We start from the raw sequence: 21,915 nt of genomic DNA, 5'->3' as shown, positions 1-21,915 counted from the left end.
AAGCCCAGTTACCAACTAGAGCTTCACAAAGTCGCAAGCACTGACCTAGAATATACAGAGCGTGATGACACAACTCAACTCCATGAACACAGAACCTTCCAGAAACAATCAGGGACAGGTTAGCCATTAGGCACAGCAGGCGCAGACAGGATTTAGGGTCCTATCTAGAAATCCACAAAAGGTTCGTTTGGCTTGTGTAGTTGTGTGTGTGTGTTGTTTGTGTGCTTATATGTGTATGGAGTAAAAGCCAAAGGTCAATTCAGTGTGTTCCTCTACTTTCCTAAGGTAGCGTTTTACATTTACTGATATGTCCACGTGGGCATGTGCATACCGTGGAGTTTAGGTGACAGCCATAAGATCTGTAACGTGTGTCTCCCAGGGATTGAACTCAAGTGATCAGACTTAGCAGTTACGGGTACTTTTACTGGCCCTTCTGATATTTTAAAGTACCTTCTTGAAGGGATTAGGGATAGAGCTCAGCAGTTAGAGCATTTGGCTAGCAAGCATGAGATCTTGGATCCTGTTCCCAGCCCAAAACAAGCAAAAACAAACGGTTGGAGTAATGTTTTTTGTACACTGTGCAAAGATGTGTCTCTGACCTTTCTTGCCTGCCGAAGGCAAAAATAAACAAAAACCCAACTTGTTTTAATGAGGAGGGGGTCCCACAAAGACAAAAGTGCCTAGGGCCTAAGATGTCACAGTGGTGTGGAGAAAGGACTCTATAAGCATATAGTCCTCAGGGACCACACTGCAGGACCACACATTTGCTCGCCCAGTTCTGTGTCGGAGTGTCCACACAAAGACCTCCCCAAGTGCTGAGTAGGAGGGGCTGTTTGCTAGTCCAGCCCTGGTCACGCCCCGCCCCTTGCCAAGGCCAGCCTATTGGCTGGGTGGGGTGACTATCTCCAAAAGCTCCGAATTTCCCTGAGCAGCAGCAGCAGCAGCAGCAGCAGCAGCAGCAGCAGCAGCAGCAGCGTCTCTAAGCTGGTTCGACTAGGACCAGCTTGTGGGACAGATCCAGCCAAGCCGTGCTTGGGCTTACAGAGCATGCTCAGAAAGTTTGGAGAATGAAGCCCTTCAGTCCTGAGGTCAGCAGGGACGAGTGGGCAGCTGGGCGTTTCCAGGGGCTTGGCTGGTTTGGGCCATTGGTGCATCCATCTTCCCGATGGCTGCCAGTTTTTCTGGGGGAAGAAACGGAATAGCCTCTCTTGTTCACCAGGTCGGCCTGGAGCTGAGGGCCTAGCTCTGAGCTCCTCTTTGAGGACAGATGTAATGGGTTCTCTGGCCCTTGCAGGGAAAGTGGGTAAGGTCAGGCCAAGGCAAAGCGCAGGGGAGGCAGATGGCAGGTCCCTGGCCGCAGAGGTGATTCTCTTGTACCTTTCAAGGCAATGCCCCTTCGCAAGCCTCCACATTTCCAAGCTCTCTGATCTTGCTGGTTAATGCCCAACTGAAATCTCAGCAGGGACAAAATTGTGGTCAAGGGACTGGACCCAGCTACTTCGAGTGGGGGTCAGAAATTTGTGAGGTGCCTTGAATTCTGCCTCCCTTGGCCAGGTGTCCCCAGACCCGGCATCCCTTGCCACTGCGGCCCCTCTGCTTCGCATCTGTACTCTCTTCCTGACCTTGCTCGAGTTGGCCCAAGGCTCCAGAGGTTCCGTGGTATCCAGCCAGCCATTCATCACTGTCTGGAATGGAGACACCCAACTGTGCCTGACGAATTATGGAGTGAATGTGGACGTCAGCGTCTTCGATGTGGTTGCCAACAAGAATCAGAGTTTCCAAGGCTCTAACATGACTATTTTCTACCGCAAGGAGTTGGGCACCTACCCCTACTATACACCCACAGGGGAACCCATATTTGGTGGTGTGCCCCAGAATGCCAGCCTGGTTACCCACCTTGCTCACACATTCCAGGACATCAAGGCTGCCATGCCTGAACCTGACTTCTCAGGACTGGCTGTCATTGACTGGGAGGAGTGGCGCCCACGATGGGCCTTCAACTGGGACAGCAAGGACATTTATCGGCAGCGCTCGTTGGACCTGGTCCGGGCAGAGCACCCTGAATGGCCAGAAACTTTAGTGGAGAAAGTAGCCCAAAATCAGTTCCAGGAAACTGCACAGGCCTGGATGGCCGGCACCCTCCAAATGGGGCAGGTACTGCGTCCTCGTGGCCTCTGGGGCTACTATGGCTTCCCTGACTGCTACAACAATGACTTCCTAAGTCCCAACTACACAGGCCAGTGCCCACGAAGCATCCGTGATCAGAATGACCAGCTAAGGTGGTTATGGAACCAGAGCTATGCCCTTTACCCCAGTATTTACTTGCCTGAAGCACTGATGGGCACAGGGAAGTCACAGATGTATGTTCGACACCGTGTGCAAGAGGCGTTCCGTGTAGCTATAGTTTCCAGAGACCCCCATGTGCCCGTAATGCCCTACGTCCAGATCTTCTATGAAGAGACAAATTATCTTCTGCCCCTGGTGAGTCCTCTGTGACCTTGTCAGCCTTCCTAGTTAAAGAATAAGGTAATAAGTCCAAATGCTGACTCCACTTAGCTTCAGGGTATTACTATCTTTGGAGGAAATAGGGGAGGTTCTTGGGGCTTCACCCAGATTGGTTTTTTTTTGTTTTGTTTTGTTTTGTTTTGTTTATTTGTTTAGGTTTTTTTTGTTTTGTTTTTTGGATTTGGTTTTTTCAAGACAGGGTTTCTCTGTGTAGCCCTGGCTGTCCTGGAACTCACTCTGTAGACCAGGCTGGCCTCGAACTCAGAAATCCGCCTGCCTCTGCCTCCCAGAGTGCTGGGATTACAGGCGTGTACCACCACCGCCTGGCTCCAGATTGTTTTATACTGACTTAAATACTCCTATGCTTTGCCTGTTCACCCCCTCACTTGGAGAACATCTGCTTTATGCTAAATTCTGAATGATGTGTGAGAGATTCAGAATAGGGAACAGGCTTGACCCTGGTCACTAACACTAGAGTGGCCTCAGGTGAAGGTTAGAGCTTATTTGTCCCATCCAGTGATGTTGCAGCAGTTCCCACAGGGAGGAAGGACAGTAGGCCTCATACAAATATGCAATCTCCTTCCCAGGAGGAACTGGAGCACAGCCTGGGGGAGAGCGCAGCCCAGGGAGCAGCAGGAGCAGTGCTCTGGGTCAGCTCAGAAAAAACAAGTACCAAGGTAAGTGGAGGCCTGGAACAGGGTAGGGATGAGGGGAGCCTGGCTTCCCCTCTACCTTGCATGTCCTGGCTACGAACCAGGCAAGCACATGGCTGCGGTGTTGCTTACGCTCTCCCTCCCATTCAGGAATCCTGCCAGGCCATTAAAGCATACATGGACTCCACACTTGGGCCCTTCATCGTGAACGTGACCAGTGCAGCCCTTTTGTGCAGCAAAGCTCTGTGTTCCGGCCATGGTCGCTGTGTCCGCCATCCCCGTTATCCTGAGGCTCTCCTCACCCTCAGCCCTGCCAGTTTCTCCATTGAGCTAACACATGATGGCAGGCCCCCAAGAGTCAAGGGTATCCTGTCACTTAAGGATCGGGTACAGATGGCTGTGAAGTTCAGGTGTCGATGCTACCGTGGATGGAGTGGCAAGTGGTGCAACAAGCAGGGTATGTGGTAATTAGCTGCACACACTGAACACCTGACATACCCAGGGCCTACCTAGGACTTCCTCAAATGCAGTCACATGCCCACAAGTCACAGGAGTACACATGCACACAGGCACAGTCACATGGTGAATCAGAATTTAGGGCAGGCACTATCAATTCTGCGCCTGTAAGGAGCTAATCAGCAGCAGGCTCACAGGCAGTTCCTCCAGAATCTGAGTCATCAGACACAAAAGCTGGCATCTGCAGCCAGGCAATGGTGGCACACGCCTTTAATCCCAGCACTTGGGAGGCAGAGGCAAGCAGATTTCTGAGTTGGAGGCCAGTCTGGTCTACAGAGTGAGTTCTAGGGACAGCCAGGGCTACACAGAGAAACCCTGTCTCGACAAACCAAACCAAACCAAAACAACAACAAAAACAAAAAGCAGGGGTGTGCCATCTGTCAGCTCTGTGCCACGGCCTGTGCTAATAAGCAAGCACTAGAAGTGAACTAATTCATTCGGTTTTTACAATTGACATGCAGGGAAGCTGAGTACTTTTTATTTACTTACTTTTGCTATTCTGGGAATTGAATTTAGGACCTCACACACACACTAGGCAAGTAAGTGCTCTAACACTAAGCTATATTCCCACTGAGGGTGAGTACTTTCTGTCCAATGTTGCCCAGCAATAGACAAGCAAGGCCAGGCATTGATAATGTATAGCTTTGATCCCAGCACTTGGGAGACAAGGCCAGCCTGGTCTACATATTGAGCTCCAGGACAGCCAGGACTATACGGTCTCAAACCAAACAACCAACCAGGAGAGATGCGTATTGAAATCTAGGCTATCTGGCTCCAAAGATAGAACCTTGCACACCTATTGTGTGTTGATGGTGCCTTAAGAAGGCTGGGGAAACAATAGAATCATTCTGCAGGATCCCTGAATCTGCTCAAAGTACTAGCATTACTCAGCCTAGCAAACAAAGCTGTCCTATATTACTTAGCCGTTTAATTAGCTCCTAAAATAGGCAGGTCTTAGAACCCAGAAGGCACTGGAAGGGCTCTATATTTCTATCCAATTGTGTTGTCTGAAGACAACTGCTTCCCATGATCAGGAGAAATTTCCACCTCATCAGGCCGTTTCTACCGACCCACTAGGACTGGAGAAGCTACTAGAACGGAAACAAAACGAAACTCCCATTTCTTCGAGCCTGGAGCTGGGAAAGGTGCAGGCCGAGCGGAACGCAGGAGAGCTGATGGAAGCCGGAGGCAGAGCCAAGAGGAGGCGGAGCCAACGAAAGGAAACTACGGGCCCAGTCGCCAGTCGCCACCGGAAGGGAAGAAGCCAGGGACAGAATGGGCCTACACTAGTTCTGTTGTGACGCTCAGAACCAGGGGCGGGGTGTCTAGGGAGTGACATTCCGGGCACTGAGAACTTAGGAGGAGGCGCGCTGTCTCCTGCGAAGACTGCAGTGAGTCCTCCGTACTGCTGGGACCTGCGTAGGCAGACCGAGGAGTTGGAGCCAGAGACAGCGAGTTTCCCAACCGTGTGCAGGCAGGACGCGGACCATCCCGGAACTCGGCTTTAACATGTCAGTATCACCCTCACTTCTCACATGCTGCCCGTTTATCCACCCCGCGCCTGTGGTCCCCAAGTTACTGTGTCGCTCCTCAAGTCTTCGCCTTTCCCTTAGAGCTTGCTGAGCCACATCCACCCATAACTAAGCTTTCAAAACCCCAACTCCCAAAAGATCCACGGCCCGTGTCCCACAAGGGGCAGGTGCAGACCCTCCCTGAAGACCCAGAGCTTCGCTCCACTTACCGTAGTGGAGCAATGAAAGGGTTAAACCTGTCTAGGGGAACCCTGACGCTCTGAGCTAGGGGCGGACCCTAGGTTCCTCCTGCTAGACCTTACTTAGAAGGTGTGGGAGCTGGGGAGGGGGTGCTGCGTCTACTGAGCCAACTGAGGCAGGTAAGACGCTTAACGGTGTTTGGGATTTGTGTGTGTGTGTGGGGGGGGGTGCTGCGGAGAGGGCTGTCCTTAGGCTCAGGGAAAATTGGGAAAGGGAGTCAGGAGGCACGTTCTAGAGTAAAAGAATAAAGGGGTGAGACCCAGCTGTCCACCCACTGCAAGAAATCCCCCAACATAGACCCTCCTGCCAGCAGATCCTAGAATAAGGTAGGTAAACAGTGGGGCTTAGATCTGGCACATTGTAGCCCACACCTATAAACCGGGCACTAGAGGCAGAGGCAGGCAGATCTCTGTGAGTTCGAGGCCAGGGTGGCCCACAAGTGAATTCCAGGACAGCCAGGTCAGAACACAGAAACCCTGTTACACATAGAAACGCTGTCTTAAAAGACAAAAAAAAAAAAACAGGGGCTGGAGAGATGGCTCAGCGGTTAAGAGCACTGGCTGCTCTTCCAGAGGTCCTGAGTTCAGTTCCCAGCAACCACATGGTGGCTCAAAACCATCTGTAATTCTGGTATGTCTGAAGACAGCTAGAGTGTAGTCACATAAATTTAAAAAAAAAAAAAAAAAGACAAAAAAACAGTAGAGTTTCAGCATAGGGGTCCGGATCCCCAACCTATTGGCCGTTTGGACACCTGTAGATTTAGGAAGGAAGCCACAGTCCTTATCATGGTGGCTATGAAACTTAGACCAGAAGCAAGCAGACTTGCAAAAGCCACATTCTGTGTGATAGGCCAAACCCCATGGTGGTGCCATCAAAGTCCCATGTATAGGGACAGGTGGGTCCAAAGGGGACCTGTACTGGACAGGATTGTCAGAGGGCCATAGGCTCTGTGTCCTGAGGAAGGAAGGCAGGAGAGGGAGGGGACGCTGAGCCTGTGTGGGGTGGGTGTGAGTGTCCCTGGAGCCACTTGACAGCAGATGTGGCTCAGATAGCTGAAAAGGCTCAGAATTGGGGGGAGAGCTGACATGTTGGGTAGGGACTCTTGGGAGCACTGTTCTGAAAGGGAAAGCTCAGGTGGGGGCAAGCTAAAGGGATGTTGTCTGGTTTGCACTGTCTGCCAAGGCCAGTGAGCCACAGTCAAGGGCTACTAGGAGGCTGAGGCACTTAGGTCACTATTTTGAGGCAAACACAGGCTGCATACCCTGGAGAAATGAGGTGGGGGGGGCGGGGAACCCAAGCAAAGAAAAAGATAAAAAAACGAAAGATGATGAGTCAGTGGGCTAGGTTGGCTAGCCTGGTGTGGTGAGGTGTGGCCAATGATAAGAAATTTGTAGCCAGAGCCCCACCTTCAGCACTTCCCATTACTGCTAGCTTCCTTTCAGTGTTGGGCAAGAGACTCACCTAGTCTCCCGTGTGAGTTCTCCTCACAAGGGTAAGGATGGGTCTCCTCCTGACTGCCTGTACTTTCAAGTGCATGTGGGACAAGGTGAAGCACACTATCCCCCAATTCCAGGACGCATGTTCCCCTCCACTCACCCACCGGTCTTTCCCTGCCCCGACTGTGTCTTCCTGACACAGCCTAGCATGGCTGTCATGCACAGGAGGTAATCCCTTATATAAGGAGATGCCACTGCCTGGAAACTGTGGCCTCACCCTCCAGCCAGGCACTAAGCCCTCTGAAACCTAACAGAAAGTGACCTTGGCTTCCTGCCTGACACAGCTGAGCCTGGATCCTACCTGTAGGCAAGAGCTGACTCTGAGCCCTGGCCCAGTCACGCTGATCCTACCTTAGACCCCGTGCACCGGATGGAGTTGATCCTGAGCACCAGCCCAGCAAAGCTGACTCTAGATCCTGCATGCCAGCCAGAGTTGACCCTGAGACTCAACCTGACCAAGCTAACCCTGGATCCTGCACGCCAGCCAGAGCTGTCGCTGAGTCCCAGGCTAGCTGAGCTGACCCTGGAGTCCACATGCCACCCAGAGATGAGCCTCAGTCCTGGCCCAGCTGAGCTTACCCTGGATCCTCAACACCAGGCAAAGGAGACCTCAGTCCCCAAGCTGGCTGAATTGACCCTGGAGCCTGTGCACTGCCGACCCGAGCTCCTGAGTGCCTGTGCTGACCTCATCAATGACCAGTGGCCCCGCAGCCGGGCCTCCCGTCTCCACTCTCTGGGCCAGTCCTCAGATGCCTTCCCCCTCTGCCTGATGCTGCTGAGCCCTCAGCCCACACCCGGAGCAGCCCCTCTTGTGGTGGGCCATGCCCGCTTATCACGGGTACTGGACCATCCCCACAGCCTCTTAGTGGAGACAGTGGTGGTAGCCCGGGCTCTGAGGGGCCGTGGCTTTGGTCGCCGCCTCATGGAGGGCTTGGAGGCCTTTGCCCGAGCCCGGGGTTTCCGACGGCTGCACCTCACCACTCATGACCAGCTATACTTCTACGCCCATCTGGGCTACCAACTGGGTGAGCCTGTGCAGGGTTTGGTCTTCACCAACCGTCGACTGCCCACCAATGTCCTACGTGCCTTCTCTAAGTCACCCTGCCCCCAGCCGCCCTGCAAGGGGCCTATCCTAGCTGCCCAAACTGTCCCAAGGAGCCCTAAGGGACTCCCATTGCCACCACCTCCTCCCCTACCCCAGTCTCTGAGCACATCACCACCTCCTTCACCAGAGCTCCTTCCTCAAAGCCCGCTAGAGACACGATACCGAGATCTGAAGGGGTGCCCTATATTCTGGATGGAAAAAGACATCTGATGGCCCTGTCTCCCCTGGGACACTGGATTGCCCAGAACAGAGCCAGCCTCAGCCCACAGGCCATACTTCAGCCCACTACCCCCTGGGGACAACCTTAGCCTGTGTATCTTTCCTGGGTACAAGTGGGCCAGGAGGCGGCTTTGCAGCTGTGGCTCAGAGCTGTCAGTGTGGCTGAATAAAGGCTTCCATTAGGTATGGCTGTGACGGTTTATTGGTTAACCCCCAGTCTCAGATCCCCTATGTGGGAAAACTCTTACTACCCAACTTGGCCCAAGAGCCATCGATGAGGTAATATCTGCCTTTCGTGCCTCTTCTCCCAGGCTCCGGGTAACTGTTCCTTCCCTTCCACTCACTCATTATCAGTCATGGAGCACTTCCGATGGCTCAGGTCCTGCTCTGGACACAGGCAATGAGGGATCTGTAGACGGCCAGGGTGAGAAAAGTAGCAGGACTCCCGCTAGCAACCCAGGTACCCTCGCTTCCCTCAGGGATCTGGGAAGTTCCTTGATCTGAGAGGTGATGTCAGTGTCACTTGCTTCCCTGAGTGCCAGGGAAGTGAGAAGGCATGAACTGACTGTCCCCGAGACAGAGACAATGTGGGCAGGGGAAGGAAGGGAATTTATGACAGCCATGAGTCTATGAGGCCTCAGAGAACATGACCGGTACCCTAAAAGAGATGGAGGACCCTGAACGGGAGCAGCCCAAGATGCTAAGGATATGGCTTCTCTGGGAGACCCATGGAATACTTGGATGCCATATTCCACTGCACCCCCCTCCTCCCTCGAAGCTCTGCCCCATTCCCTGAGGAGAGCAACGAGGGAGGCTTTAATGGCTTTTCTTGCTGTGCAAAAGGCAGCATGTCTTTGGCCATGGACTCTGAGCCCATACCCCCTCTTTCCTGCAGGTTTCCATCTCTGTGGCATGACCATGCAGCTAGACCTAACCCTGGTGGTGGGGCTAACCCTGTACTTGGTGCAGGGCCAGGCTTTGCCGCAGGCTCCTGAGCGCCCCTTTTCTGTGCTATGGAATGTACCCTCAGCGAGATGTAAGGCCCACTTTGGTGTGCATCTGCCTCTCGATGCCCTCGGCATCCTAGCCAACCATGGCCAGCATTTTCATGGCCAAAACATCTCCATCTTCTACAAGAACCAGTTTGGTCTTTATCCTTACTTTGGACCTAGAGGCACAGCCCACAATGGGGGACTCCCTCAGGCTGTGTCTCTAGACCACCACTTGGCACAAGCTGCCCACCAGATCCTCCACAGCCTAGGATCTAGCTTTGCCGGCTTGGCAGTGCTGGACTGGGAAGAATGGTACCCACTCTGGGCTGGGAACTGGGGCCCCCGTCGACAAGTCTACCAGGCAGCCTCCTGGGCTTGGGCACAGCAGGTGTTCCCTGGTTTGGACCCTCAGGAACAGCTCCACAAAGCCCGTACTGGCTTTGAGCAGGCTGCCCGTGCCCTGATGGAATACACACTGCGGCTGGGCCAGGCACTTCGCCCGCATGGGCTCTGGGGCTTTTATCGATACCCAGCCTGTGGCAATGGCTGGCACAATATGGCTTCCAACTACACAGGCCGCTGCCACGCAGCCATCATCACCCGAAACACCCAACTGCATTGGCTCTGGGCTGCCTCCAGTGCTCTCTTCCCTAGCATCTACCTCCCACCCAGACTGCCGTCTGCCTACCGCCAGGCCTTCGTACGACACCGCCTGCAGGAGGCCTTCCGTGTAGCCCTGGCTGGGCATTCACACCCTCTACCTGTTCTGCCTTATACTCGCCTCACACATCAGAACTCTGGGAGATTCTTGTCTCTGGTAAGTAGAAGCTGAGGTCTATGGGTCTGGGCCTAGAGGACAGCCCTGTCCTAGAAAGGTCTGACGAGAGAACGCTTCCAAAGGGACTTGGAGGTAGTCAGGATCCAGGGCTTTTTAAAAAGCCCCTATCCTGGGTCAAGCAGTGGTCATGTACACCTTTAATCCCAGTACTGGGGAGGCAGAGGCATGCACACCTTTAATCCCAGTACTGGGGAGGCAGAGGCAGGCAGATCTCTGTGAGTTTGAGGCCAGCCTGGTCTACAGAGCAAGTTCCAAGACAGCTAGGGCTACTTAGAGAAAGCCTATCTCGAAAATCAAAACAGAAAGACCCTATCCTGGAGTAGGGAGGTATTGTTGTGTGCTGGGAGATCTCAGTGGTACCTGGTCGAAGGACAGTTATTCTTTGAATGGAAGTCCTAAGAAATTACTTAGAGGCTCTGTTAAAGGGCTCTACTCTAGAGGCAGAAGCATAGCAGTAAACCGAATGGTATCATGGTCAAGTTGGGCCCTGGTGGATCTGGCCAGTGGAGCTTTGGCTCAACAACAGCTCTCTGCCTGCAGGACGACCTGACGCAGACTATTGGTGTGAGCGCGGCACTGGGGACAGCTGGAGTGGTGCTCTGGGGGGACCTGAGCTTTTCTAGCTCTGAGGTGAGCATTGCCTCTTCATCATGCCCATGCCCATCCCAAGATAGGGGAGAAGCCATGCCACATCATAGAAAAGGAGCACTGACCTATCTTTTCTCTCTCTAGGAAGAGTGCTGGCATCTCCATGACTACCTGGTGGGCACTTTAGGCCCCTATGTGATCAATGTGACCAAGGCTGCTACGGCCTGCAGTCATCAGCGATGTCATGGCCACGGCCGGTGTGCCCGGAAAGACCCAGGACAAATGGAAGCCTTTCTACATCTGCAGCCAGATGACAGTCTTGGAGCTTGGGGGTCCTTCAGATGCCGTTGTTACTCGGGCTGGGCTGGCCCTACTTGCCTGGAGCCTAAACCCTGAGCCCAGGGAAACAACACAGAGTCAGGAGTTCCTGCCTTGGCTTCTTGATGCTCTCGCCACTTCCCCAGTCCTAGAGGAAATTATGCTTCGTTTAACTTATGCAACTTTCCCAAGTACATATCCCACTTCCACCAACACACCTTCCATAGGAATTCCTGAGGAATAGATAGGGCCTAATAAAAAAAAATATAAAACCAGCCTCGGAGCCCTCTGAGATCATCTGACTTAAAGCAATAGAGAAGCTTCAGGGTCGGTTCCAGGCATTTAAGGTGACTAGCCTAGGGCTTTGTTCCTATACCCCAGCGTATCTATAGAGAATACCTAGGGGCAGACAACCCCTACACTTCTTCCAACACACACACCCCAAAAAAATAAGCTAAGGTCTGTTAAATGCTAAGCTATTATCTGCATTCTCACCCATAAAGTCACTCTTTCATTACTTGAAATTTGTTTGTCCTCACTATTCTACCTAATGTCAAACCCTGGCACCTCAAAGCAGGTGCTTCGTTATGGGAGCCTACAGATGCCTCCTACAGTGAGGAGGGAAACGACTGAGTTAACTATGAACCCAGACACCGCGCGGGCTGAGGTAGGGGAAGGAGGGGCAAAGTGGGTACGCAGGGCATTGTGGGTACATAGTTTAGCTGGAGCAGCGTCGGCTTTTCTGTCTCCGGAATGGACTACTACTACCGTCGTGCACTGCGCGCAACTCGGGCGGTGCTAATCCGTGTACGCTGCGGCCTGGGGATAGTAGTTTTGGCCGCGTGGATGTGGATCTGAACTTGGTGGCCGGGAACTCACCTTCCCAGCGACCCATTTGACAGGGCGGGGCGCCTCACGAAGATGGTGGCGCGCGCGGCGTGTGGCTCCTGTCGTCTTCTCCAGTCTCAGCTCAGCGCACGGGCCAGCGTTTCGCTGGTTTGGAGTCCCTGCCCTCCGGGTCCCTGACCCCGCGCCCCCTTACCCTGTCCCCAAATCCCGGTTCCAGGAATGCCTCGCGCTCGTAAGGGCAATGCGCTCCGCAAGGGCGGTCAGCGCCGTGGAGGAGGTGAGTCCGGGGCTCCAGTAGAATTGTCATTAGTGAGCAGGGGGTGTTCCGTGGTTCCCCTTCGATATTATTGAGGGTCCTGAGTTGACGAATCTTCCCAGATCAGCCCAGCGTGACCTCCCAGAACTCTGCTAAGGCTCGCACGTGCCCCATCTGCCATTGGCCACGTGTGCGCCTCACTTGAGCACATTGCCAGCTGTTTTTCGAAATCCCGCGCCGCAACGGCGATTTGACCAGCATTAAGGACCTAGGTTATCCCATCGCCTCTGGGGTAGACAACCACACTAGAAAGAGCATGAAGCAGCTCGTTTGCCAAAATACTAGTGCATTTAGTAGGCTGCACAAGGAAGTTAGCAGAGAGACCTTGTCTGTTCTGTAAAACCGGGATGTGTGATGAGAAAGGTACAGAATTGGGGCCCTGTCAATTGGACTGGAGACCGGGTGGACATCCAAGAACCCGAAGCAGTCTGAGACTTCTTATCAGCCTCAACCAGAAGCATGTCCTGTTGTGGTAAACAAGTAACTGCTGTGCAAGAGTGCTTACCGAGCATATTTTTGACCTGACTGCCACCCTAATGTGGCTTGGGTCTGGGGGCATTTAATAGGGTGGTGACAGTTCCATAAGGACTAATACTGAAAGCATTTACCAGTGGTCCCAGAGTCATGGCAGACCCTGTGAGGGGAGCTTCTGGATGGGACCTGAGAAGGTAAAGAACCTTGTGTAGAGAGTCTGTTGCGCAAGGGCCTGGCAGCCAAAGGGACCACAACACCTTGCAGCAAGCGAGACGGTCTGGGCGGTTTTGACACGTAGGATAGTAAGAGAAGAGGTGAACAGTAATCAGCGTGCAGGCTGAACTTTTTCCTAAAAGCAGGTGATGTTAGTGGCCCCTAACCTGGTCAGAACCTGTCCAGGGCGCCTGCCATAGAAGCTACCCTAGTATTCAAAGCCAGTCCTCAGCCCTGAAAGGAATCCATACACGGTCGGTTCCTGCCCTACTGACACTTTGAGGATCCCTATGTTTACTTTTTCAAATGCTCACCCGGTCAAGAGCGTCCTCTGGTCTTCCAAGGCTAAGAGGTGCCGTTGTGCCTGTACCTAAAGTTGGTGGTCCCAAGTAGACTGAGAAGCTCAGAAAACAATATATTTGAAACACAAAGTGCCCAGCACACCCACTGGGACCCGGGCCACTGCTGCTCCCAGAGTTGATAGTACCGTGAGTGTGGTGGCCTGCAGCAGAGCCGTTGCTAGTTGCTTGTCTGTACCTGCTACACCTGAGATTTGGACTTTGCTGTCCATACTTTAGAGGCTGGGCAACTAATCAAACTATAGCTCTGCTAAAATGAGGAGGGGCAGGGGCAGGGGCGCTAGTGGTGTAGCCCGGTGGAGAGCGTAAGACCTTGGCTCAGTTTAAACCCCTGAGACTCTCTAGCTCTGTAACCTGAGCCCTAACCTTTACATTATCTTACAAGATCTTTTACATTGACCTTTACCTTTTGACCGTAAGCTAGAGTGGGCCACAGGCCTTGCTGGGACTCATCCCAGTCCATTCTGCCACTTGTGGTTCCTGCTGTCCTTAAAGCAGACTGCCCACCAAGCTGTGTTAGCACACGCCTTTAATCCTAGCACAGGAGAAGCAGAGGCAGGTGGAGCCAACACTACACAAGAAACCCTATCTGGGAAAGAAAAGGGAAAAAAAGGCTGTGTCCTCCTGGGGTCCACACACTCTGAGTCTGCCCGGTGGTGCTGGGTAGGCCTAGTTCCCGTGTTCTCTAGCAGATGGGCTCTCTTCCCTTTTTCCTGCTTCCTAATTCAAGTCCCAGGTGTCAGGCCCTGGCTTGCTCATCTCTGAGATGGGCTAGCATTCGTGAGGTTAAATGAGGTACCCTGAGCCATCCCTCACCCCTTGACCAGGGGGAAGCCGGTCAGATGGGGAGTTTATGTCCCCCAGGTGCCAGGAGCAGTACTCAAGCCGACTCTGGTTCCAGCGAGGACGAGGCGGCCAGCGAGGCCCAGAGCACCACCAGTGAATGTCCCAGCCTTCTCAGCACTGCCGCAGAGGACTGCCTGGGTGAGAGAAGGGTGAAGTTTGCCCGGGGCTCGGTGAGGGCGCCACTGGACCAGGGCAGGATCCAGTGGTGACCGGCCAGCTTTGCAGGTGGGGAAGCTGTGGACGAACAGAGCCAGCAGGAGAACCTAGAGGAAAGGCTGAAGGGTGACGTGGACTCCCTGACTGACAAGAGGTACCTCTGGCCGCTGGCCAGCTTCAACACTGGGGGCCCCGTTTAGCCGATGACAAGTGGAACCAAGGGTGCCATCCCCCACATGAACCCCTTTTTACCTCCCAGTGCCAAGACCCGGCAAGGAGCTCTGGAGAGCCTGCGCCTGGCCCTGGCCTCCCGCCTACTTCCGGACTTTTTGCTGGAGCGCAGCCTCACTCTGGCGGATGCCCTGGAAAAGTGCCTTAAGAAAGGTCAAGTCCTGGGCACTTGGGGAACCCTAGCTAGGCAGGTGTTGGCGCTTGCTGCGTGCGCTAACTGGAAAGCATCCTGTAGGGAAGGGTGAAGAACAGGCCCTGGCCGCCGCCGTGCTGGGCCTGCTCTGTGTGCAGCTGGGCCCCGGACCCAAGGGCGAGGAGCTGTTCCATAGCCTGCAGCCCCTGCTGATTTCCGTGCTCAGCGACAGTACTGCAAGCCCCACTGCCCGGCGCCATGTGAGTACTGCCACGCCTATCGGTCCCTCATCGCCAAGCAGGGGGTCGGGTCCCACCTGTCTTCAGAGTCTCTGCTCATATGATGTCCCTGATGTTGACCCACAGTGGCCTAGTTCTGTCCTCTTTCCAACAGTGTGCTTCTGCTCTTGGCTTGGGCTGCTATGTGGCTGCCACCGATGTCCAGGTAAGTGGACCTCGGACACAAGTGGTAGAGCAGCTTGGCTCAGTAGCTCTGTCCGTGAGCCACACCCATCTCCCTGTGCTCCTAGGACCTGGTGTCTTGCTTGGCCTGCTTGGAAGGTGTTTTCAGCTGGTCCTGTGGCACCAGTGGCTCTGCTGCTTCTGTGGTTCCTGCCAGCCTACATGGCCTGCTCTGTGCTGCCCTGCAGGCCTGGGCATTGCTGCTCACCATCTGTCCTAGTACCCACATCAACCATATCCTTGACAGGTAGGGGCTGCCACCTTCTGGGGGTGAGGGGGAGTTTGTGAAGGAGCCCTCAACCCATCCGCGAAGCTTAGCCTGCCCTTTCTGTAGGCAGCTGCCCCGGCTGCCCCAGCTCTTGTCCAGTGAAAGTGTGAACCTGCGGATCGCTGCTGGGGAAGCCATCGCTCTGCTCTTTGAGCTTGCCCGGGACCTTGAGGTGCGAGGGACAATAGGAAGAGCCCGCTGGTACCACTGACCGTCCCAGGCTGTCTGCAGAGCATGCCACAAAGAAACAAAACCCAGCAGCCTTGGGTCCTTTTGCAGGGGAGGTGGCCCCAACGCTTGTGCACATGCTAGTAGCTCTAGTGGGGACTCTGAGTGGAGGTGACCCGCTGGGGAGAGGCCGAGGAGGGGTTGAGAGAGGAGGAGAGCAGTGAGTGGAAGGAAAGCTTTGGGGAGCACCTCATTCCGTTCCAGAAGAACTCAAGCTTCCCCCCAATACCCCCATTGCTCCCACACAGGAGGACTTTGTCTATGAGGACCTGGAGGCCCTCTGTGGCTCTCTGCGTACCCTAGCCACCGACAGCAATAAGTACCGTGCCAAGATTGACCGCCGGCGCCAGCGCTCTATTTTCCGTGCTGTGCTGCACTTTGTTGAGGTGTGTGAGGACACGAGAGTCCCTTAAAAATGCGTCCCCAAGGGTTAGGCATGGTGGCCCACACCTGTAATCCCAGCACTTCGGAGGCAGGGTCATGCTGGTAAATTTTGGGACAGCTGGGGCTACGCGCACGCACGCGCGCTCGCACACACACACACACACACACGCACGCACGTGCGTCCCAGGCATGGCAGCCAATCCCATCATGAACCTCTATTCTCCAGGGCGGTGAATGCGAGGAGGAAACAATCCGCTTTGGACTGGAAGTGCTCTACATAGACAGCTGGGCTCGCCACCGTATCTACACAGCCTTCAAAGATGTGTTGGGCTCCGGCATGCACTATCACCTCCAGGTGAGGGGACACAGGCAGGGCCACCCAGCCTAACTGCTTCAGACTGGCCTTAGCTAATTGCCTTGTTTTCAGAACAATGAACTTCTCCGTGACATCTTTGGCCTGGGCCCTGTGCTGGTGCTGGACGCTGCTGCCCTGAAGGCCTGCAAGATTTCACGCTTTGAAAAGGTTTGCTTCTTGGGCACCCTTGTCCTGCCTTCTGTTACCCAGAGGCCTAGTGCCGTGAGTGGGCGTTCTCCGTTTACCGGGCTCCCTTTTTGCCTCTTGACAGCACCTGTACAATGCTGCAGCCTTCAAAGCCCGGACCAAGGCCCGGAGTCGCGCAAGGGACAAGCGGGCAGATATCTTGTGACTCGGACTGGCCAACAAGAAGGCTACCCATACCCATGCCATATTTTTAACAGAAGACAGTGCAAGAACTGGTCCCTGCCAGTGATTGTCACTTTATTTTTTTAATGATGAAACCAAAAATAGACAAATGGGGAGGGTCAAGGGATCAGGGCACTTAGACTCAAGCCCTGTGAGTGTGCACTCGGCCCTGTGGCTGTGGCCTCTTCCTGTCGTGTCTCAGGTGAAACCAAATGTGTGCCGGTCCTGGAGGTGATGGGCGGGCGGGCGGGTGGTGAGAAAGGACCGTCCCTTTGGTTTTTTTAGACCTTGCCCCGTGGGGCTGCTTCCTTTGGGGGTCTGGCACCTGGCCACCATGGCAAAGCTGCCTAGAATGGATGTGTGTGCTGATTTATTAAAAATAAGAGAGAGAGAATTAAACGATACTTCGCCCCTGTGGCCTTTATCCTGAGTCTCTTGCCTGCCCTCCCTCCCATCTCCCACCCCAGGTTAGATCTCTACTTCACCTTTGTCCTCCATGGCAGGACACGTAGTTCCCCAGTCCATCCTAGCTTGTCTGAGAGCTGAGACTGGACCCCCCGCTAGGAGGCCTGGCAGAGTGGGTGGCTTAGCCAGGACAGCTATTTCTAGACGTCTGAACCTCCTATCTGGGGGTGGCCAGAGGGTGCTGACAGGAGGTGCCAGGAAAGGACTGGTGCCCCATCCTCTGACCTTTGGCTCCAAAGCAGGGCCTTGGCACCAGAAGGCTTGGTTGGGCCTGGCCTGAAGAGGTCAAGAGAGACAGGCAGCTGTGGAGTTACGTCAGGCTTGTACAGGGATCTCACCAAGGAATAGTGTAGGTGAGGCCATCAGTGGGAGAACAGAGACCTGCCAAAAAGTCCCTTTCGCCCCCTCACAGTCTCACATACAGATGGCATCTCAGCTGGGTGCCCGAGCCTCACTGGAGTTGAGCCTTCTTAGTTGGCTGAGGCTAGCCAGACGCAACTTGAGCAGAGTCTCCTCTTGTGTGCGCAGCATGTGAGCCAACGCCCTCAGGGATTCACTCTGCAGCACTGAGGACGGAAGACATGGGACTTTGTCAGACCGTGTACCTCCCCAGATCCCCATACAGCCCTGCACCAGGGGTGGCCCTGGGGTCCCAGTCCTGCCTGTCCCTACCACTTAGGTAGACAGCCACAATGGCCAGTGCCAGGCAGGTGAACACCAGCAGTGCCAACAGCAGAAGGAACCCCCCACGGCCACACACTGGACTGCAGCCAGCTTGTGTGCACAGTGATGGTGGGAAGACACCCAGAAGCTCCTCCCATGCCTGTGCCTCTTCAGCCAGACCAGGCCGTAGCGAGCCTGCAGGGAGAAGGGTCCAGGTCCGTCCGTCTGTCGGGAAGGTGGTACCCACAGCAACCATCTCACTCCCGTTCCCAGCTCCCTTACCTCCGCTGTGTAGGTCACTAATGGACTCCACTCGGTGCAGACGCACCTCCTGCACGTGGTTAGGAGCCAGTGTTCCCCTGTTCCTCTGGTTCTGCATTGGCAGCACAGTGTCTACAGGGGCAGTGGGGACAATTGGAGCAAGCAAGTCCTTACTTTGTAGGTAAACTCAGGCTGCAGGGACTCGGGACACACCGGAACAGCACCCGGAACATTTGGTTCCAGATTGCCTACTATTTCAGGAATGACTCTTGGTTTGGGCCCAGGGCTCCAAGGGCTTAGTCTGTGCATAGGGGCTCTTGGCGTGCTCCCATGGTCACATTGGGCGTTTCCCCCTTCGCCTGCTCATTCCTCCTTGCTTCTGCCTCCGTTCTACCTTAGCAGTTCAGCCTCTTACCGGAGTCCTGCTGTTTGCACTCAACTGCGCTGCAGGACGCCACTTTTTTCTTAACAGTTTCACATAACTTTGAGGGTTCCTCCCTCTGGCCTCCCTCTGAGGCTATCTGGGCATTTAGGTAGTTTCCAATTCTCCGTGGAAATTAACGCCCATTGAATACGAAGGTTTTCCCCACATTTACTGAAAGTTACTGAGGACAATTCTCAGAAGTGGAGATCACTGGGTCCAGGAATGGATATTTCTCTCCGAAGCTATTATCAAAACTGTCTTCTAAGAGGCCTGTCCAGACCCCTGGCAGTACAACATCCTTACCATTAGGCATCCCACTGTGGAAAGAATTTGTGTGTGTGTGTGTGTGTGTGTTATCTGTGTGCAGAAGCCAGAGGTTTTGCTGACCTGGCACTGGAACTCAGCACCCACCTCACCAGACCTGGGATCAGGGTGGTTACCCTGTGATCTGCAGTCCACCTCCCCGACACAGAGACTGACATACAACATCTGACTTCTGACTTGCCTCAGGGCATGTCATGGGGCAGGCAGCTTCACACACATCATGGCCCCAGAGAAAACAGTCTTTGTGCTTGCTAGACAAGCTTTTTACAGAACTACCCCAGACTCTTGTGTGCACACACCTTTACATATATTTGCTATGGCTGCCCAGGGAGACAGATGGATGGACATGCGTGGACGGATGGACGTGCGTGTAGTTACCGTTCACAGGTTCTGCCGGTTTAGTCACTGACTATGCTTCCCTTATGGTTATATTTATTTCAGATTTTGTTTTGTTTTGAGATAGTGGCTCCCCGTGCTGGCCTGGAACTCACTGCGTATCCTAAGCTAGGATAGGCTTAGACTTGGAATTCTCTGGCCTCGGCCTATTCCTGGGACTAAAGGTGTGCATCTCTCTACCCAGCTTTGCTATGTGTCAGCAACACGCATGTGGCAAATTCCCACCTGTGTTTAGACATAGAGCGCAGAGGAGGACTGGGTGCCCCATCTCTTACTCTCTGCCTTATTCCTTTAAGACAGGACTCTTTCTGAGTCTAGAAAGCAGGGTTTTTTGTTTGCTTTTATGGTCTGTTTGCTTGTTTGGGTGTTTGCTTGTTTGGGTGTTTGTTTTTGGCAAGGGTAGTGACCAGCAAGCTCCAATGGCCTTCCTATCTTCATGTCCCAGTACACACAACACTGGGGTTATAAGGCACACAAGACCACACCTGGCTTGTTACATGGTCACTGGGATCTAAATTCAGATCTTCCGGTTTATAGAGCAAGTGCTTTTAATCACTGAGCCATCTTGTCCCTCCCCCCCCCCCCCACCTCCCCTGTTTAAGACAGTTTCAGAAAGTTCCCAGACTGGTTTGAGTACCTGGATAACTCAAGTGATCCTTCTGCCTCAGAATTTCAGCTACTATCAAAATATTTTTGATTTCTAAATAACTATAACTGTACTTTCTGCTGGTGTTACTTGACTGGATATTTATTTAATTTTAAAGATTTATTTATGAGTACAATGTAGCCATCTTCAGGCACACCAGAAGAGGGCACTGGATCCTATTACAGGTGGTTGTGAGCCACCATGTGGTTGCTGGGAATTGAACTCAAGACCTCTGGAAGAGCAGTCAGTGCTCTTAACCACTGAGCCATCTCTCCAGCCCTGGATATTTATTTTTTTGAAACAGGGACTCACTACGTAGACCTGGCTGCCTAGAATTCAGAATACAGACCATACTGGCCTTGAACTCACAGAGATCCTCCTACCTCTGCCTCCTGAGTGTGCCCTGCTTAGGTGTTTTATTGGATGCTGTTGTTTGGTTGTGTTTTGCCCCAACTCTACAGGAGCTCCTGCTGGGAACCCAGATAACAGTGTAGCAGAGCCCTGGGTAAGGATGGCTTTGGACCCTCTGGGTCTCCTGTCTCCAGACAGTAGCTCAGCCTTTATGACATGCGTGAAGCTGCCCCTTGCTGTGTTCACAAGCAATTCAAACAAACAGAGGCTGTCGGTCCTTCCGCCTGGGTGGTATAGACAGGTGGCATATGCAGGTCACATTAAATCCCTCTGCTCCTCACTGTGCTTCTCCCATACTTTATATTTCAACATGTTTTATTTGCTACAGAAGAAGACACATGGTAGATGTTACAGTTAAGTCTCCCCCTCTCCCCCAAAAAAGGTAAACACCATCCCTTAGTAGAGGGCAGGCCCTTTCTCTGCAGTATAAAATACTGAGGTGGGACAGGATAGCTCTGCAGGTGAAGGCACTTGACTAGCTAAGTGTCAGTCTTGACCAGGCTGAGAGACTCAGGGCAGGCTTGTCTACTTCATAGTCCCCTGGGTGTCCAAATGCTCCCTGGATCCAGTCTTCACCCCAATCCTGGCTCCTTCACCGAAGGAAGAGCTGAACTGCTTGGGAGCTCCCCACCCACTTGGGCACAGCCTAACTGACCCATTCCTAAGTGAAGAGCTTTGAATCCCTCCCTGAGGCAGGACCTTTGGTGGGAAGGAGTGCTAAGCTCTCCGTGCACAGGCGTAGGTCCCCAGGAGTGGAGTACGACAGGACTGAGAGGTCTCCCCATGAAGCCAGGTCTCTCCGTGAGTCACAGAACTAGAGCCCTAGTCCCCAGGGGCCACCCTCTCCTACCTTCTTGGGTCTCCTCAGGCATGGCAGTTGGTAGGTAGTCAGGGCCCAATGAGAGTGCCCAGTGGCAGAACTTGACAAAGGCAGCAGTGGCTCCTTTCAGATTCTGGGAGAGGTCTGGCTGTCTCCCAGCCTGGTCTTAAAATAGGCCTGAGCTCACTTTCCCTGGACTATATTTAGAGGGGGCAGCTCTGAACCACGAAAGGGGCAGTGTGACCTGGATGGGCTGGCCTAGACCACCTACTTAGGGATGCCTCTGCTAGCATGTGGGCACAAGAAACTTCTCAGAAAACCATATCAACTCTATGCACACCTAGACTTGGCCTCCATCCCACAGATCAGCATGCACCATGCACCATGTAGGAAGACAGAAAAGGATCCCTGTACAGGTCCACTCTGCCATCCCACACTCACACAGAGCAGCCATCTCCTTCCAGCAAGTGGGAGATAACCACCCACCACTGTGTGACTGTCTAGTACCAGGTATTGGGGGTGGGGGTGGGGTGTAACTGGACCCCAATGCCACAGGGATCTGGCAGCCCTACAAGTGGGCACCCACACTGGCCAGTGGACAGAACTGGCATTAGAAGCTGCTATGTCTAGTATTAAACTATAACCTTAGGTTAAAAAGAACTTTAGGTGTGGCCTTTGCTTTTCCATCTGTAAAACGGGAACAAGGCCAACAGTACTGAGAATAAAAATGCAGAGGCGTGATTAAAGCACTTAGACACAAGAGACCTTGGTCCTCCCTCTCCTTTCCACGGGCCATGCAGAGAGGCACGTTGCTCATTCTTGAAGGGTGCTGGTCCAGCTTGCAGGCTTTAGTCTGTGGGT

General features: G+C 53.6%; 4 protein-coding genes across 8 annotated transcripts; 3 read left to right on the top strand and 1 right to left on the bottom strand.

The window, feature by feature from the left end:
• The first annotated feature begins 923 nt into the window (after window positions 1-923).
• On the top strand, window positions 924-4,976 carry Hyal1 (hyaluronidase 1). Its single transcript, XM_052187352.1, has 5 exons — window positions 924-1,088; window positions 1,555-2,481; window positions 3,093-3,182; window positions 3,309-3,615; window positions 4,752-4,976. Exons 1-5 carry the CDS (start codon window positions 1,068-1,070, stop codon window positions 4,973-4,975), a joined length of 1,569 nt encoding a protein of 522 aa, XP_052043312.1. The 5' UTR covers window positions 924-1,067; the 3' UTR covers window position 4,976.
• Window positions 4,977-5,086: 110 nt separating this feature from the next.
• On the top strand, window positions 5,087-12,040 carry Hyal3 (hyaluronidase 3). Of its 4 annotated transcripts, none has more exons than XM_052187355.1 (4): window positions 5,087-5,185; window positions 9,162-10,075; window positions 10,637-10,726; window positions 10,829-12,040. In XM_052187355.1, exons 2-4 carry the CDS (start codon window positions 9,179-9,181, stop codon window positions 11,078-11,080), a joined length of 1,239 nt encoding a protein of 412 aa, XP_052043315.1. In that variant the 5' UTR covers window positions 5,087-5,185; window positions 9,162-9,178; the 3' UTR covers window positions 11,081-12,040. The 4 variants fall into 4 exon arrangements, with proteins under 4 accessions (XP_052043315.1, XP_052043316.1, XP_052043313.1 ...); XM_052187356.1 differs by lacking the exon at window positions 5,087-5,185 and adding an exon at window positions 5,192-5,565; XM_052187353.1 differs by lacking the exon at window positions 5,087-5,185 and adding an exon at window positions 7,286-7,967.
• On the top strand, window positions 11,821-17,068 carry Ifrd2 (interferon related developmental regulator 2). 2 transcript variants are annotated; one of them, XM_052187358.1, is made up of 12 exons: window positions 11,821-12,128; window positions 14,041-14,197; window positions 14,285-14,369; window positions 14,475-14,599; window positions 14,682-14,839; window positions 14,973-15,023; window positions 15,109-15,287; window positions 15,375-15,480; window positions 15,785-15,922; window positions 16,147-16,275; window positions 16,348-16,443; window positions 16,547-17,068. In XM_052187358.1, exons 1-12 carry the CDS (start codon window positions 12,093-12,095, stop codon window positions 16,625-16,627), a joined length of 1,341 nt encoding a protein of 446 aa, XP_052043318.1. In that variant the 5' UTR covers window positions 11,821-12,092; the 3' UTR covers window positions 16,628-17,068. The 2 variants fall into 2 exon arrangements, with proteins under 2 accessions (XP_052043318.1, XP_052043319.1); XM_052187359.1 differs by having other exon boundaries at window positions 11,825-12,128; window positions 14,078-14,197.
• On the bottom strand, window positions 16,737-21,477 carry Lsmem2 (leucine rich single-pass membrane protein 2). The gene is made up of 4 exons (XM_052187360.1): window positions 21,085-21,477; window positions 18,055-18,165; window positions 17,782-17,967; window positions 16,737-17,675 (listed from the first exon to the last, which is right to left on the bottom strand). Exons 1-4 carry the CDS (start codon window positions 21,104-21,106, stop codon window positions 17,542-17,544), a joined length of 453 nt encoding a protein of 150 aa, XP_052043320.1. The 5' UTR covers window positions 21,107-21,477; the 3' UTR covers window positions 16,737-17,541.
• Window positions 21,478-21,915: the final 438 nt, after the last annotated feature.

The sequence above is a fragment of the Apodemus sylvaticus genome, chromosome 7, assembly GCF_947179515.1.
Source record: "Apodemus sylvaticus chromosome 7, mApoSyl1.1, whole genome shotgun sequence".
Lineage (NCBI taxonomy): Eukaryota > Metazoa > Chordata > Mammalia > Rodentia > Muridae > Apodemus > Apodemus sylvaticus.
This window is presented reverse-complemented; position numbering and strand designations above follow the sequence as displayed.